A 15256-nucleotide genomic window follows, 5' to 3' on the forward strand; every position below is an offset into this window, starting at 1 on the left:
GTCTCCAAAGCCCCAGCCAGGTAGTGGTGGGGACTGTTCCCCGACTTTTACAAGGCTTATGGCCACGCACACACTGCTGGGCTCAGTGTCTCTAAACAGGGCTGAAGGCTTCCTCTGCTCCTCTGGATCTTTTCTCCAGAGATGTTTGTCTGAAGCCAGTGGACCCAGTGGTTCCAGACATCTTGTTGTCGTTCCCTTTAGTTGTCACTTTTTGTCTATAGGTGGTGGTGCGGTACTGATTGTCTCTTCTACCGGACTGTTGTCCAAAGTGTTCTCACCTTTCACCTTGTAGGTACTTTGGGATCTCTGCGTTGCCGGGACCATCACAAATTAGACAGGAGACCAATGTGCCAGCAAGAAAACTGATGTTAGTCAAAAATCCACGGTAAATCAGACATGAGCATCAAAATCAGTCAGATAATGGAGGATAGCAGTGTGTAGATATAGGTGGAGAGTGAGTAGCACAACATACACACCAAGCATTTAGGGATGTCAATGGTTAACCGTTAATCGGTTAACCACCGAGAATATTTCTGACCGGTTACGCATGTCGGTCTATAGGTTCATTTGCATCCAGTGTTGCCAACTTGGCGACTTTGTCGCTAGACTTAGTGACTTTTCAGACCCCCCTGGCGACTTTATTTCTCAAAAGCGACTAGCGACAAATCCGCCGACTTTTTCTGACCATGGGATGCAATGTTAAAGTGTTGAATCCCAAAGCATTTGGCAATAAATTGGTTCGGCTGATGCCGGTTTTCTCTACTTGCTTGTCTAATCCAGAGAGGTCTGATGATCACAGCGCTTGCCACACACAGCATAGCCCCCCTCCCTCCGCTGAGAGCAGGGACTGTAGGATAGGGTCCACTTGTAATTGTTACCGGCGTACGCCGAAACTGGCCCGGGTGGGCGGAGTCGGCACTATTTCAGATATCTGTAATGAGTCGGCACTTGTTATGCACGCCACGGCGTGCATAACAAGTGCAGATATTTATATGCAAATTACAGCAAATGGACAGCGCTTCGAAATGCGGCGCCAAAGCTCATCTATCTACTAAAGCAATGTCTGTCTGTGAGTCTGTCTGTGAGTCTGAGTGAGTGTGTGAGTGTGTGTGTCCTTCGAATATCTCGAGAACCGTTCGTCCGATCTACTTCACACTTTGCGGGTGTATTGCTGGGGACCCAAGGACGAGCAGTGTCGGATTTGGTGCAATTTGGACACGCCACACGTTCATTATTAATAAACTTTGAATAAACAAGCGAACAGCGCTCTGTGAGTGCACTAGTTGAGTCAATGGAGCGCCGGACTAAAAGGAAAGCCACTTTCTTGTATTTCACGTCATTTTGCGTTTTTTCTTAAAAATTAACCGGTTAGTTACCGGTTAATGGGTGTCGGCCTATCGAAAGCAAAATTAACCTAAACTGACATCCCTTTTGGCAACTGTTTCATTAAAGCTGCAGTTAGACACTACTACAAGTCTTTGTGAAATCAAATGCACTTTCCAGCACCTATACCAGTTTAAAGGTGCCATATGTAGCATTTTTAACATCAATATATCATTGTCAAATTAATTGTGACACCTTGGTATGATGACTGTAAACAAATAAGACCGTGGTTGAGACAATTAATAGCCTCTATCTCACACTACAGGAAGGGAAAAGTGTCAACTTGCGCCATCTGCTGATTGCGTTCGAAGAAAAAAAAATCCCATAGGAGATTTTTAATATTTGATTATAAATCAGAATCAGAATCAGAATTCTTTATTATGCCAAGTATGTTTGCACATACAAGGAAAGTGACTTGGTGTGGTTGGTGCATAAGATAGCCTACATAAGGCGACACGATAAGCAAAGAAATTTACAATATAAGTGTAGCGATACCAGGGAGACATTTTGCAGAAAGCCCACAACCTTTCTGTTGCTTTCTTGAATCAACACCAAATAGCCTATCACAACAAGTGGCCATAAAGGTGTCGAATTGACACAGTCCATGGCTCAAGGAGTTGAGTCTATGCCAGCCAGAGATGTCTCCACAGGACAGCTCAGGAAATTAACGACAGGATACCAACCCGGCGAAGAGCTTTGAAACTCACACATTCCACAATTAACGACCTTTATCTTTCAGCCATCAGGAGGAGAAGGACTCAAGAACTCAGGAATACTAATGAACTATACAATCACACATCCATACTTCTCACACATCTGAATATAGGGAATCACCCTCCTTTCTTCATTTGGAGTACCAGACTGTTCTGGTCAGAAGGGACAGTCACCATTGGGTGAGAACGGGAATACACACCGTGTCAATACGAAGGAATCGATGACTGCTGTTGACACTTTCCAGAGTCTCATCACTACCCCCTCTCTAAATCAGGACAGTCATAAATCTCTTCCCTTTTCACATTCCTTTAAAACCTACTTTCAACTATATTTTCCCAATGTCTTTAATGGATCTATTTTGTAGTTTGAAGTATACTAGATGTGTTGACTATAGGCCCATATATATGTTGAAGATGTTCAATAGCTAAAGTTACATGCACAGACCATGATGCGTTAAATGATTGAAGTGTATCAGATATTCATCCAGAGACACTCTCCTATTTTCATGGTCCTACACTGCCACCTTGTGGTCATTTATAGCAACGACATGTCAGTATAAAATGTCAGTGCGTCCAAATGTCTTAAATGTTTAAATTATTTTTCTCATATTGATCACGCAGTTAGAGACACAAGTCACATATACGAGTTAACTTGATAAAGACTTTATAGCCACAGATTGTACCAGGAAGGTTTATTTGATGTCCTTATATTGATGTGCTAGCTATATAAGTTTGAATGTAAGTTGACAGGTTTTTATTATTTCGATCAATTGACAACAGTAATTGGTGGAGATGTAAAATACCGACATATTATTTTTAAAAGGAATCTTTATTAAGATCACTTAGTAAGAGATCCCAAAATAAAATAGACTAGAGGAATGATTCCTCTTGCATTCCTTTCCCCCCTCCCTCTCGGTTCGGGGTGAAATCTTCTCAAACAAAGAAATTAATTAGTAAACAGAAAAAGAGCGCGAAGCGTGATTTGCATGGCAAACCACGCCTGAGAATTCAAAGAGCTATAAAATGTTCTTATCTGGGTTTTCAGACAGTTCAACATTCCGCCCTCGCCAAGAAACCTGCTGAAGCCAAGCCCAACAATTTAGCTACAATTCGACTTTAGCTGAAACTTAGTTTGAACCTGGAGTTAGAGACGTCTTCTCCAGATGAACTTAAGAATCGCGTACAAGAAGTTTTAACCTCGCGTCTAATAGTTAAGAAGTTATCAACGCTCGGCCAAGCGAAGATAATTTTCGAAGCTATTTAGGATCCAGATCATTTAGTTTTTATAACAGTTAGAAGAGCTAGAAACGTCAACTCTTCCAAGACCAGCAGTCAAACACTGGTTCAACATTGCCGCAGTGTTCCACATCCAGAGAGGCCTGTTGTCTACAGCTGTGAAAAGCCGGTAGCGCTGCTTGCCTCGACGTGACGATAATACATCAGAGACCAGCTGTTCCACCAGCGTCTGCCGTTGCCAGGTAACCGGCCAAGCCGAGCCCGTCTCTCCGAGGTCAGTGGGACCAGACAACCCGACCGGCAGGACCTCCCAACTGAACAAAGTAGGCTCTGATTATCCATGTCTTTACTGCTGAGAGTTGATGCAAAAGCTTAGATTCAAATTACTTAAATAGATCAGGAAAAGTTAGGCTTTTATAGTTTAGTTGCCCCGTAGCTTTCCGCCTCGTTTCTCTGGTTGATTGATCCATACATACCTCCATTTACTGCTGCCAATTCTTATTCCCATATTTCATTATCATTCCCCTTTCATTCTTAATTTGTTTCATTGCATTCCATGTCCATTTTTAGTCTATAGTTTACGTGCTTCATTCTGGTGATCAATATACGTGCCTTATATTGCTTATCTCATTGAATTTGTTATGCTTGTATAGTTAAATAAATATTCCCATTTATTACAGAGAAGTTATGTGTTTCCTTACTTGCAGAGTAAAGTAATCCCTGTATTGAAAAGATTTCACGATCTTTAGACTGATGACTGATTAGTATAAGTAAAGGTCCTTCATCTACGAAGGTGGTGCCCCTTACGAGTGTAAATTGATATCTTTATCAAAGTTTCATATTTTCATACCTTTACTAAATTCTAGATTTGATAATTGCGACTCTACACGCTACATAAGCAATATATTAACAAAATATAGCAAAATACAAAAAATAGCAAAATATTTACAAAATATATACAAAATACAAAAAATAGCAAAATATTAACAAAATATATATGTTGTATTGCACATGTTAATTGTAAATTGTATGGTGACGGTGAGGTAGGAGATGTTGGTGTTGCAGGAACAACAGTGCATTTGTGTGTGTGTGTGTTTGTGTAGTAACAGCTCGAACCGTCATATATCAGACATTTTGGCCACATCAGCAAAGTTAATGAGCCACACCTAGTCTGTGAGATCAGGTTATGTGGCTCATTAACTGTCAGGGAGGATCAAAAACCTGCAGGACAGGACCAGACAGTCAAAATGGTGCTTTACATGCCCTCACTCATCCAGGATTTCACTATGTTGGATCCTTTTTTAATCAAATTCAAAGTATTTTACAAGCCAGCTGATGGGTATAGCCATCTTTGCTGATCGGAATTTGTTAATGCCCCATGTTCAGTGTGCTGGAGGGTTAGGGTAGTCCGTTTTGGAAAAAATCTCAATGAAAACTGTACTAGGCCTATTGGATTTTAGTACCACCAGATCATTTGAAACAGTGAGATAACACAGAGATGTAGTCACACCTCATGTTGTATAATGTAAAATGTGCAAACCATATAATAATTTTGATGGCCAGTTTTGAACACAAACAACAGGGGGCGACATGACGACTTTCCCCCTCCCGTATTAGTACTAGTGTTTCTCAAAATGAAGACCACATTTCCCATAAAGCCCATTGCTTCCCATCAGAAAGACGTTCCTACTTGTCCCTTCTCCCCCTCCCTGGTGTTGCTCTGTGTGTTTTTGTTTTGTCTTTGGCTTTACTGAAGAGGAAGCAGGTTTTTTTTCCCCATCAGCCTTTCACTCCTTCCTTTAAGATATCTTTTTTTACATTATGACTAGGCAAAATGCTATAGGTATCAAACACAAGGCAGAGTCCAGTTTGGGATGAGGTTGGGATATGATTGGCATGCTTGGTGATTGATGACATGTGTGGTTTTGATAGTGAATGTCCCGTATCACAAACAAACTGAATTAAAGATGACGTGGCGTATGAATTTGGCCGAGCACCAGGATACTGTGCGTCGGCCATATAAGATTTAGCAGACATTGATCTGACTGTATTTCCTATTGCAGATTAATGTAATGACTCAACTTACAAAACTTGATGAGATGCTATACTTATGTTCTTTTCTTTTTTCTTTTCCATGGGTATTTGTTCTTGTCATATTAGGAGTATTATAGTACCGGAATGTACTTAATGTGCTTACTGTAATGAATTGAGTATTGCTTAGCCTACAGCTATAATATAGCAAACTGACATTTTGTTTATTTTATCGGTGTCTTGTAATCCCATGTGGGATGGGCCACCTAAGTGGCACGACATGTAAATGTGACCAATGGTCTCTGGTTCTGCTTACTAGCCCAAGTACTGCACAGGAGCCGGGATGGATGGAGCATTCACAGTGGTTTATTCTGTAATAGTGGGACACACACACAACCACAATCGGCTGGCATTAATGGAAAGTTGGTCTGCTATTCGCTCCAGCTTGAGCTAAAAGACAAAGAATTAATAGACTATCACATGTGCGCTTCAGAGCTAGTTAGCGGCTAGCCAAAATGCGACATGTTACGATACTTTCAATCAGCAAATGTGCACGTAGCGACAGAACTGCCAAACGACTTGCATTGTATATAAAAAAGAACACAAACGGTAAATGCTGACAGCTTCCACACATCGTATGACAATGCAAATCACTTTTATAGATCAATTTAGATCTGAGCGGACGGGAGACCAACTTACCCACAGCATGAGAATCCTACTCTGCTGTGGGTCACCCACAATGCCCTGCATATAATACAAAACACAAGCCTTGAATTTCCGCTATGCGCTTTCATTAGAAAATAAAAACGAAGAGAGAAATTACGGTTGGTGGTCCCAAATTAAACAGGAATTTAAATATATACATAAATAATTTATTCATACTGTTACATAAATAAAAAAATTCATTCATTCAAAAAATTCATTCATACATTGGCAAGAACGCAAGAAGACCTCCTGGGTGTGTGTGTGTGTGTGTGTGTGTGTGTGTGTGTGTGTGTGTGTGTGTGTGTGTGTGTGACGCCCCGCGCATCCATGCTGCTTATAAGGGAAGGGGAAGGACAAGGAGGAGAGAGTGTGACGGCTGCGGAAAAAGGAGACTTACATGGAATTCTTCACACAAATATTGCAATTATTTCCTATCAGACATTGTTGGACAAAATGACTACTTGGACAGCTTAACTCTATGTATTATTTTTTATTGATTTTCTGAACTCAGCCAAACAATTTCTCTAATTTCTCTATAATTTTTCTTTCATCCCGGTGCAGCTGGACTGGCTGGAGGCTTGGCGATGTGTTTATGCTTCAAGGCTGTTAGACAACATTTAGGCCTATAGCACACACACACACACACGCACACACACACACTCACACACACACACACATACACACACACACACACGCACACACACACACACACACACACACCTAAGAAGCATGTGACATCCAATTGAATGAATTAATTTTGACTTCTTTTTTTTCTTTTTTTGACATCCATTCTTCTTGAAAAGTTTGACTTGTAAATGCATGCATCTACAAGCCTGCTCCAAATAGAAATAAAGTCCTACATAATAGGCTAAATATCATTTCAAATAATCCAAACTTATTTTGGGCATTCAATCGGAACCAATCAGAACACGGCTTCGCTTTGCCATTCTAACCGATTATGACATCATTGGATGGATATGACATCATTGGCTGGACCAATCAGAGCCTGTCTCAGCTGCACTGATGACATCACAATCAGAATTCTGCTGTTTGGTCGCAGCAGCCAGGGGATAAAAGGCCTCGCTCGAGGTCTTGAGCTTCATACCTTACCACGGTAAGGTATCCTCCCCTGGTCGCTGGTACAGCTGATGCTTGGACCGCGGCAAGAGGCTCTCTTTGGGAACCTCTTTACACGCTCCTCAATGCAGACCAGTAGCTATTGGACGCTTGATGAGCGTGTTTGGAGACTTTCTCTTTAGTTTTAGTTTTTTTTGTAGTTAATTTCTATAGTTTGGACCAGGTAGCGTGGCGGCTAGTGAACGCGGTTCGTTGAAGAGCTGGTGGTTGGTACGAATAGGCGCCGTTCGCGTCCCGCTGAAGCCAAGCTGCCAGCCGCTCCAAAGGTGCGGTCTGGCGGTTAGCGATGGCGGTTCGTTGAAGAGGTGCTGGTTGGTACGATCAGAAGCGGTTCGCCTCCCGCTGAAGCTAGCCTGCCAGCCAGGAGCCTACAAAAGGTGGCCTGGCGGTCGCGAATGAGGCGCGGCCGCGTCCCGCTGAAGCCAACCTGCGGTTAGCGATGGCGGTTCGTTGAAGAGCCGGTGGTGGGTACCAAGAGACCCGGTTCATTGAAGAGCTGATGGTTGGTACAAAGAGACGCAAACCCGCCACCCAGTCCAAACTAGCAAAATTAACTAGAACTAAAATAAAAACTAATAAAAGTCCACAGTAAGAGCTTTACCAGGGGCTCCAGGGAATGCGGTGGGTGCCGCTGCTGCTGCTGCTGCAGCAGTACTTTTAAGCCGGGTGGTATTAGTCAGTAGTGGCAAGCAACAACAACACTGCTGCTGCTGCTGCTACTACTACAACTGCTGCAGCAGTAGAGGGCTAGTAGTGGTACTTCCACTAGTTCTCATTACAGATATCTGAAATATTTTAAGTAGCATTTTGGCTAGTCATAATGTAATGAGAGATATTGTAAATTAGCATTTAAGATATCTCTCATTACATTATGACCAACCGAAATGCTAATTTAAGATATCTTTAATTACATTATGACCAACCGAAATGCTAATTTAAGATATCTCTTATTACATTATGACCAACTGAAATGCTAATTTAAGATATCTTTAATTACATTATGACCTGTCAAAACGCTAATTTAAGATATCTCTAATTACATTATGACCTGTCGAAATGCTAATTTAAGATATCTCTCATTACGTTATGACCAACCGAAATGCTAATTTAAGATATCTTTAATTATATTATGACCTGTCAAAACGCTAATTTAAGATAGCCTATCTTTTATTACATTATGACTAGTCAAAATGCTAATTTAAGATATCTTTCATTACATTATGACCAGTCGAAATGCTAATTTAAGATATCTCTAATTACATTATGACCTGTCGAAATGCTAATTTAAGATATCTTTTATTACTAGTCAGAATGCTAATTTAAGATATTACGCCTATGCCTAGATGTGACTGCAGGCATTGATAAGTCTAGATGAAGGTTACACAAGGAAATGCCGTAGAAAATACACTTGTCGTGGGTCTATTGAATGAAAAGAAATGAATGAGCGCCATATTTTCAAATGAATATATCATTAGGTGATGCACTGTCTCTTTAAACCGCACAGCGAATAGCGGCTCTGAGTAGAAGGTAGCCAGAATAAAAAAGCATCACTTCCGGTCACACTTTTCAAAATAAGACGCTTATTGAAATAACATAAGATAATGTCAATTATAAAGGTGCTCCTACTACTTGATTAAGTAGATCAGCCGATAAGAGTACAGACAATTTACAGCCATTCATGCCACATAGCACTAGTAGTATTTCTGATGTCTAGCACTGGCCTTTTATAAAACAATCACAGGAAGAAGTGCAATCCTCAATGACAGCAGAAAATAGGCTACATAACACAGGCTAGATTTTTTTTCTACATTGGTACATAGATACAGATACATAGATTGGTACATAGATACAGAACAGTGTGGTAGGTTAGGCCTAATAAAACTAAATGCCATTTAGCCTGCATAGCCAAGGCATCTCTTCTAAACAATAGCTGCTATGCCTATTGACCTATTGACAAACAGCAGCACTTCAGCATTTTCACGTCTGGAGGCATTTTTCCTCATGCCAGAAAACGTTTATTTTGCAAAAACACATTTAATTAAAGTATGGATATCGTGAGTCATGACAGCTTCATTTGCCAATCCTAGAAGCAGTAGGCCGAATCAATGCCGAAACTACAGATATTATTAGTGCACCTCTACCTTTTGGTATCTTAATTCAGCTTGAGTTTTGGTTTTTCCCTCACAAAGTGAGAATTTCTTGCTTTTATTTTGAAGGCAAAATCAGAAAACTTCCGGTCTTGTTATGGATAACTGTATTCGGCTTGACGCAGCCTAGAGAGAGAGCTGGTCGCCACCAGATACACAAAGGGATTGGAAGGATCTGCAACTATGGGAATCAAACTGTACTACACCACTGTTACTGCCTCCCGGGAGGTAAGTCAAGTGGCCATAAATTAATACGAATAATGTTATATTTTTGTTTTTTTGTCTCTGCTGACCCTAGCTAACAGTGTTCAGTTCAATAGACACACCCAACGCCCTGTCAATAACGGGTTCCTCCTGAGTCTAACGTTATGCAGTGGGCCTATGCAACTCAGTGCCCATTTATATCATTGTAGTCTTTCTAGTTTGTAGGCTTAATGCAGATAAAAGTTATCTGCAGATTGAACAAAACGCAGAGGACGTGCAAAGTCGAGTCAGAATGTACGGAAGTCATGTTGTTCCGCGGTTCTGCTTTATTTCCTCTATCTTGGTCGAGGGAAGGTGATTTTGTCGTCGGCCTTGTTTAGCTAATTTTCCAGAAATGAAGTCCCTATCAGCAGCATGTCTTCTCACAATAAGGTATTATAAACATGGACACTATCACAGTGTCATGGTGGTGCAGAATACTGGCCTGGATAAGTGAAGCCATGATGTGTACCCTCTTCCTGTATGTAGAGAGAGCCACGCCAAATCTCATTCAAAAATCTGTCAGTTTTAAGGCTGCCTTGCTCCAAAATACGCCGTGGTGGGCGGTAGTGAGCAGTGTGAACCAATACTAAAAGTTGAACTTTTATTGAAATAAGACCTACTTGGTGGATTATATGTATGGCGAATTTACCAGTAGACCATCATGATTCAGTTAAAGTCATACGTTTATGTTCTACGATGTATTTAATTTCCCTGATAAGAAAGATAACTTTAAATTGCCAGATTTTCTAATGGAGTTTGGCTTGACTTTCTCTCCATACAAGAGAACAGGATGAATCGGGGCTAGTAGCTGAAGCAATCCGCCAGGCTTAAGGAGTCGGTTAATAACAACAGACATCAGGAAACTGACAGAGAAAATGCCAAGTTGGATTCATTTTGACCTCACTTTATGGGAACAATGTAACAGCAATGCCCAAACATCTGGTATCAATTAGGTGTGTGGAATTCATCCAGTGCAGTAGTTTTGTCATGTGTATTACTTTTTCATTTGAATTTATTCTAAGCTCAGTTCCTGTTTTTCAGTTAAAGTTTTAGTATTTTGGCTGTCATGAAAAAGAGGAATGAGTCCTGTGTTACTTATAATGTATTCAGGAGTTTCATAGTGTATTGTTGTTAGCTCTGGCTTTTGCCCATTTCCTTCTTCCTTTGATGTACAGACTTAACCTGAAAGTAATAGTTGAATAGTTTTATTTCAGTGGAAATGTTTTATACTTAGTTTTAGTCTGTGTCAACTCTAATAACCTTGCTGAGAGCACACCACTTCACTTAAAATGATTGAAATGATTCAAACTGCTGAGGCTACACTTTCACTGTTGAGAAACAAGCAAATGTGATTCCCTCATTAGGGTTAAGGTCATCTCATCGGCCTTGTAGTGAGTGTGTGTTGCCAAATGAATGCCAGCCAGTGTGCTGCCAGTTGTTGCTTTGCTTAGGCGTGGTTACTTTCCAAACCCCCCCAACTTCCTCACTCCGGCCCACAAAGATAACATAATGTCCACCAGGTCTATTAATCATCAACCACAAGTCAGATAAGGCCATTGTTTTTTTTAAAGGCGCAGGCATTCACCAACCTCACATGCTACTTGAATCATCTAAAGATGGTTTGTTTTCCCTGGCACAGCAGTATTGCCCAGCAAAATATCTGCATCTGCAATGGTGTTGCAGATTCAGTCTGCTTTTCATTGGCGTCAATCAGCCATACCTCAGCCTAAATGAGTCCAAATTGGAAAGGAAACATCAAGGAAAATTTGCCAGAAATCTATTTGGAAGCAATCAGGACCTGCTGATAGTTTGGTGACCTATGTCTAATAATTTATCGCACTGACCAAATAATATCATGTCAGTTATCAGTCATTGCTCTACTTCTTCTCCCAAAACTATTCATAGAAGTGTGTTTGGAAGTTTTGGTGGTAAATTATATTAAATTCAGGGACTCTGCCATAATAGCTTAGGGTTTAGCAGTTTGTGTCCAGCAAATATCTGACGGAAGCTGCTGTTTTCCAGGTGAAGTCTCAACAGGCAGAGGTGATGCGAATCCTCGACAGTAAAAGCATCCAGTACGAGCTCATTGACATCTCCGTGGGCGGCGAAGTCCGCGACGAAATGAGAAGCAAGTCGGGGAACCCCACGGCCGTCCCGCCCCAGCTCTTCAACGAGGACCAGTACTGTGGGGTGAGGAAACCACGCCCGCTCTGCTCCGTGTGTTACATATTTAGCTGATGGTGTTTTTTTGTTTGTGTGCTGGTTTGACGCTCACTTGGCATGTTCCTCTCCGCAGAACTACGAAATGTTTTCCGACGCGGTGGAAGCAGATACAGTGGAACAATTACTGAAACTGGCATGAGTGGGGAAGGGAAGTGTGTTTCTCTATCTTAACCCCACCCACCCTATCCTACCCCACCCCACCCACGGAGGCCCGTTATCCAGTCCCTCCCTCTGCCCCGCTGGCAGCGCCCACCCTCCTTCAACGCCATGATGAAGAATGCCAAATATCTACTATCAGATCTACTATCATATCTACTCCAACGAAATCAGAAGACACACGTTCCCCAACTGCACCATTAGACTCTAAACCACTGTTAATCTGTTTTTTTTTTGTTTGTTTAATGTGCTATATCCTCCCCCCCCCCCCCCCCCTGTTCTTGCCACCGATTCCTTTTCCGACCCTCTCCTTGTCTGACACGCTAATGTTACTAATTCCTCTAACTCCAGTAGGAATCAATGGGGTGTCTCGATGTGTGGTAATTAGGTCAACTAATCTTGGCCATGGCCACATGATCGCTGGAGATTAAACTAATCCACTGGATCACAACATTCAACCCAGAATCTTCCCGATCCTCCGCAGACCAAACAGACCGAACGCTCTGTCATCATTCAGTCTTAACTGTTGTATTGTCTTTTTTCTGGCCTTCACATTCCCATGTTGTTCATAACGGCACAGTATTTGTTACTTCACATAGATGCAAATGCACATGGAAGAAGCGAGGAGTATAAAGTCTTAACCCGAATATGTGAAGTATAGCAGTTAAAGGACTACTCCGACTTTGTGGGAGTTCGGCCCATCGGTCACTTTACCCAGTATGTGACGAGAGGATTGGTATCAAAATCATCTCTGTGTCTCCAGTAGATAGATCTGCCCCGTGCGCATGCTAATGCTTTAGCATACAGTATGTTAAGTAATTGTAGGTGACTAGCATTATCGTAAAAGTGAGAAAATTAGAAATTGTAGCAGCTCTAAGGCTGCATGGTTAGTTAATTTTAATGACAGGTGTCTAAACCTATCAGGCTTGTTTAGACATATAATTTAATAGCCATAAAATGAAGCAAAAATAATGTGCTTTCAATGGCAGAAGATCTCTCTCCATGAGACTTCTTGTTTTGTTTACACTGGAAGTGAGCTATGTTAGCCAGACAGCTAAAGTCTTTTGCGCTGTTGATTTGTAATGGACTTCATTAATGACAAAGAATGAATCTACAGGCCATAGAATACAAACCTACCAAACATACAATACAAACCATACCAATTTTGTATTACTAAAAGGTTTATCTTTACACTTTATGCTAGCATTGGTAGCGTTGGTGCCAATCCTCTCGTTACATATTGAGTAAGGTGACCAATGGGCCAAACTCCTAAAAAGTCAGAGTAGTCCTTTAAAAAAACAATCTAACTGGGGTTGAACATTTCAGCAGATGGCAGGCTAATTTTAGCACGAAGAGCGCATTCCTTAATGTTAAACTTGGTGCCAATACGTATCTGTAACGCATTTTTACAGATGGATATTCACTGTAGTATTAGCTTAACGTGTCACTTACTTGCCGTCTTCTGCATTTTTTTTCCCATACATTTCACTGTATGACTTGGATCAAAGTTTCATTCCTGGCACGGTGTAAAGCCTGAAACTGTTCAGGACTGAAACGATGCGACTCTTCCAGCATCCAACCTCGTAGCTTATCCCGCTCCTGTTCATTTCATGTTACATTTCCACTGCTTGTCCTGGGCATGAAGATGCAGTGATGTGACTATGCACTGAAACCCTGCCTCATTCTCAACATCTCAACACCAAGACCTAGAGGTCAAAGCTGGTGTTTTTTTGATTGATCTGACTCAGTTTTAGCCTTAGGCAGCACTCGCTACATGGGAAAGATGAAGGCTTCCCTTTTTTCAGTGCTTGTTATGTGTTGGTTGATCTCAATTGGGATATAATGTGCTGTAACATGTTTTGAGTTTCATGTCTTTTCTTTTTTTAATTGAGGATGTTTCCTCATCTTACCGGTAACAGCCCCCTCTGCTTCCATATTTGTGTTGTTAAATACTCTTCAGTCTGGGATCCCTCACACACAACGTTTGTGCACTGTTTTGTAAGTCAATGGTTAGTCCATGTGTTTGCCTCTTGTTGACGTGTATTCACTATAAATCATGTTTTAGACATTCCACGTCTCTCTCTGAGCTCCTGCTTTGCTTTTGGACCAATTCCCCTTGGCCAAAAAAAAAGAAGAAAATAGGGAATACGATGCCGTTGTCTTCCAAGAAGATTGTGAAAAGTGATTTATGGGTAAAAAAATAAATAAAATGGAATTGAGTCTACCGGTGTGGATTTTTTTTTTCTTTCTACCTACAAATTCTATGCCTATGTCTATGCTGTCATGTTGAAATTGGGATCCGCCACTATTGTACTAACTTCATTAAAATGTGTCATATTCTATTTATAGGATTCAGTCCACATTTTAATGAGGAATTTTACAGGCTGGTGTGGGAATGGCTGCTCACTCCAAAGAGAGTTTGTTTCTAATTTGCAAGTCACTGGAATATTTTGATTGGCAGCACTGTCCCATGGATGTAGTATTGTATGCTTTGAACTTGCAGTACCACAGTAGCCAATAGCTTTTTCTATTGTGTGACTGAATCATCATGGAGGGGCTTTATTATCAATATCTATAATGCACAGAAGCAGTCCTGGATGTGCAACAATGACATGAGCATGCAAAAATGATTAATAATTGAATAACCCACGTCTACTCTACTTCCTCTTTTCTGTAGAGTGCAAACAAAAGATTTCAATCCCTGTTCCCTGTTATTCATTTACTAAATATTTAAAAAGTACAAATGATGGCATTCCACAATGAGTGTTACTTTCATACTTTTTTTTTCAGTTTACAGTAATCATCTGTCTGACACAATACAGCTTGATTTTAGGAAGATCACTGTCCGACAGTGGTGAGAAAAGATAAGTAACTTTTCTCACAGACCACGTGTTTATGCAGATTGCATGCAAAAATCGTAATAATATAAAGAACATTATAATACACAATTTAAGAATAATAATAAAACAAATAGTTCAGCTTGCAGTACCTCATTCCGCCGATATCGGCATACTTTACTCCCACCGTAAAAGAACAAGAGCAGGAGAAGAAGCAGAAGAAGCAGAAGAAGAAGAGCTGTGTCAAACTAGCTGGAATTAGTAAGAATAAGACCGGAAGTTTCGTGTTCTTACTTTCAAAATAAAAGCAAAGTTTTTTAAGTCAGAGTTGAATGAAAAATGAATGAATTAAATGTTATTATCTAGAGCGATTGCAAAATATTGAGTTCTCTTTACGCTGCTGACATGGGTGAATATGCCTTTGCAGAGCCGAATTATTTCC

General features: G+C 40.9%; 1 protein-coding gene and 1 long non-coding RNA gene across 2 annotated transcripts; both read left to right on the forward strand.

Annotated features, from left to right (window-relative positions):
* Window positions 1-7473: 7473 nt before the first annotated feature.
* Window positions 7474-7776, forward strand: LOC144542868 (uncharacterized). The gene is made up of 2 exons (XR_013507486.1): window positions 7474-7510; window positions 7664-7776. It is a non-coding gene; the product is annotated as an uncharacterized LOC144542868 (long non-coding RNA).
* Window positions 7777-9488: 1712 nt separating this feature from the next.
* Window positions 9489-14201, forward strand: sh3bgrl3 (SH3 domain binding glutamate-rich protein like 3). Its single transcript, XM_071907563.2, has 3 exons — window positions 9489-9580; window positions 11621-11788; window positions 11895-14201. The coding sequence occupies exons 1-3, from the start codon at window positions 9536-9538 to the stop codon at window positions 11958-11960; spliced, it is 279 nt and encodes a 92-aa protein (XP_071763664.1). The 5' UTR covers window positions 9489-9535; the 3' UTR covers window positions 11961-14201.
* The last annotated feature ends 1055 nt before the right edge of the window (window positions 14202-15256 follow it).

The sequence above is a fragment of the Centroberyx gerrardi genome, chromosome 19 (assembly GCF_048128805.1).
Source record: "Centroberyx gerrardi isolate f3 chromosome 19, fCenGer3.hap1.cur.20231027, whole genome shotgun sequence".
Lineage (NCBI taxonomy): Eukaryota > Metazoa > Chordata > Actinopteri > Beryciformes > Berycidae > Centroberyx > Centroberyx gerrardi.

Excerpts from the sequence above, each read along its gene's own strand:
- sh3bgrl3 (XM_071907563.2), top strand. The coding sequence starts at position 9,536 with ATGGGAATCAAACTGTACTACACCACTGTTACTGCCTCCCGGGAG. Across the intron at positions 9,581-11,620 it reads CTGTTACTGCCTCCCGGGAG|GTGAAGTCTCAACAGGCAGA; the intron begins GTAAGTCAAGTG and ends GCTGTTTTCCAG. Across the intron at positions 11,789-11,894 it reads ACGAGGACCAGTACTGTGGG|AACTACGAAATGTTTTCCGA; the intron begins GTGAGGAAACCA and ends TCCTCTCCGCAG.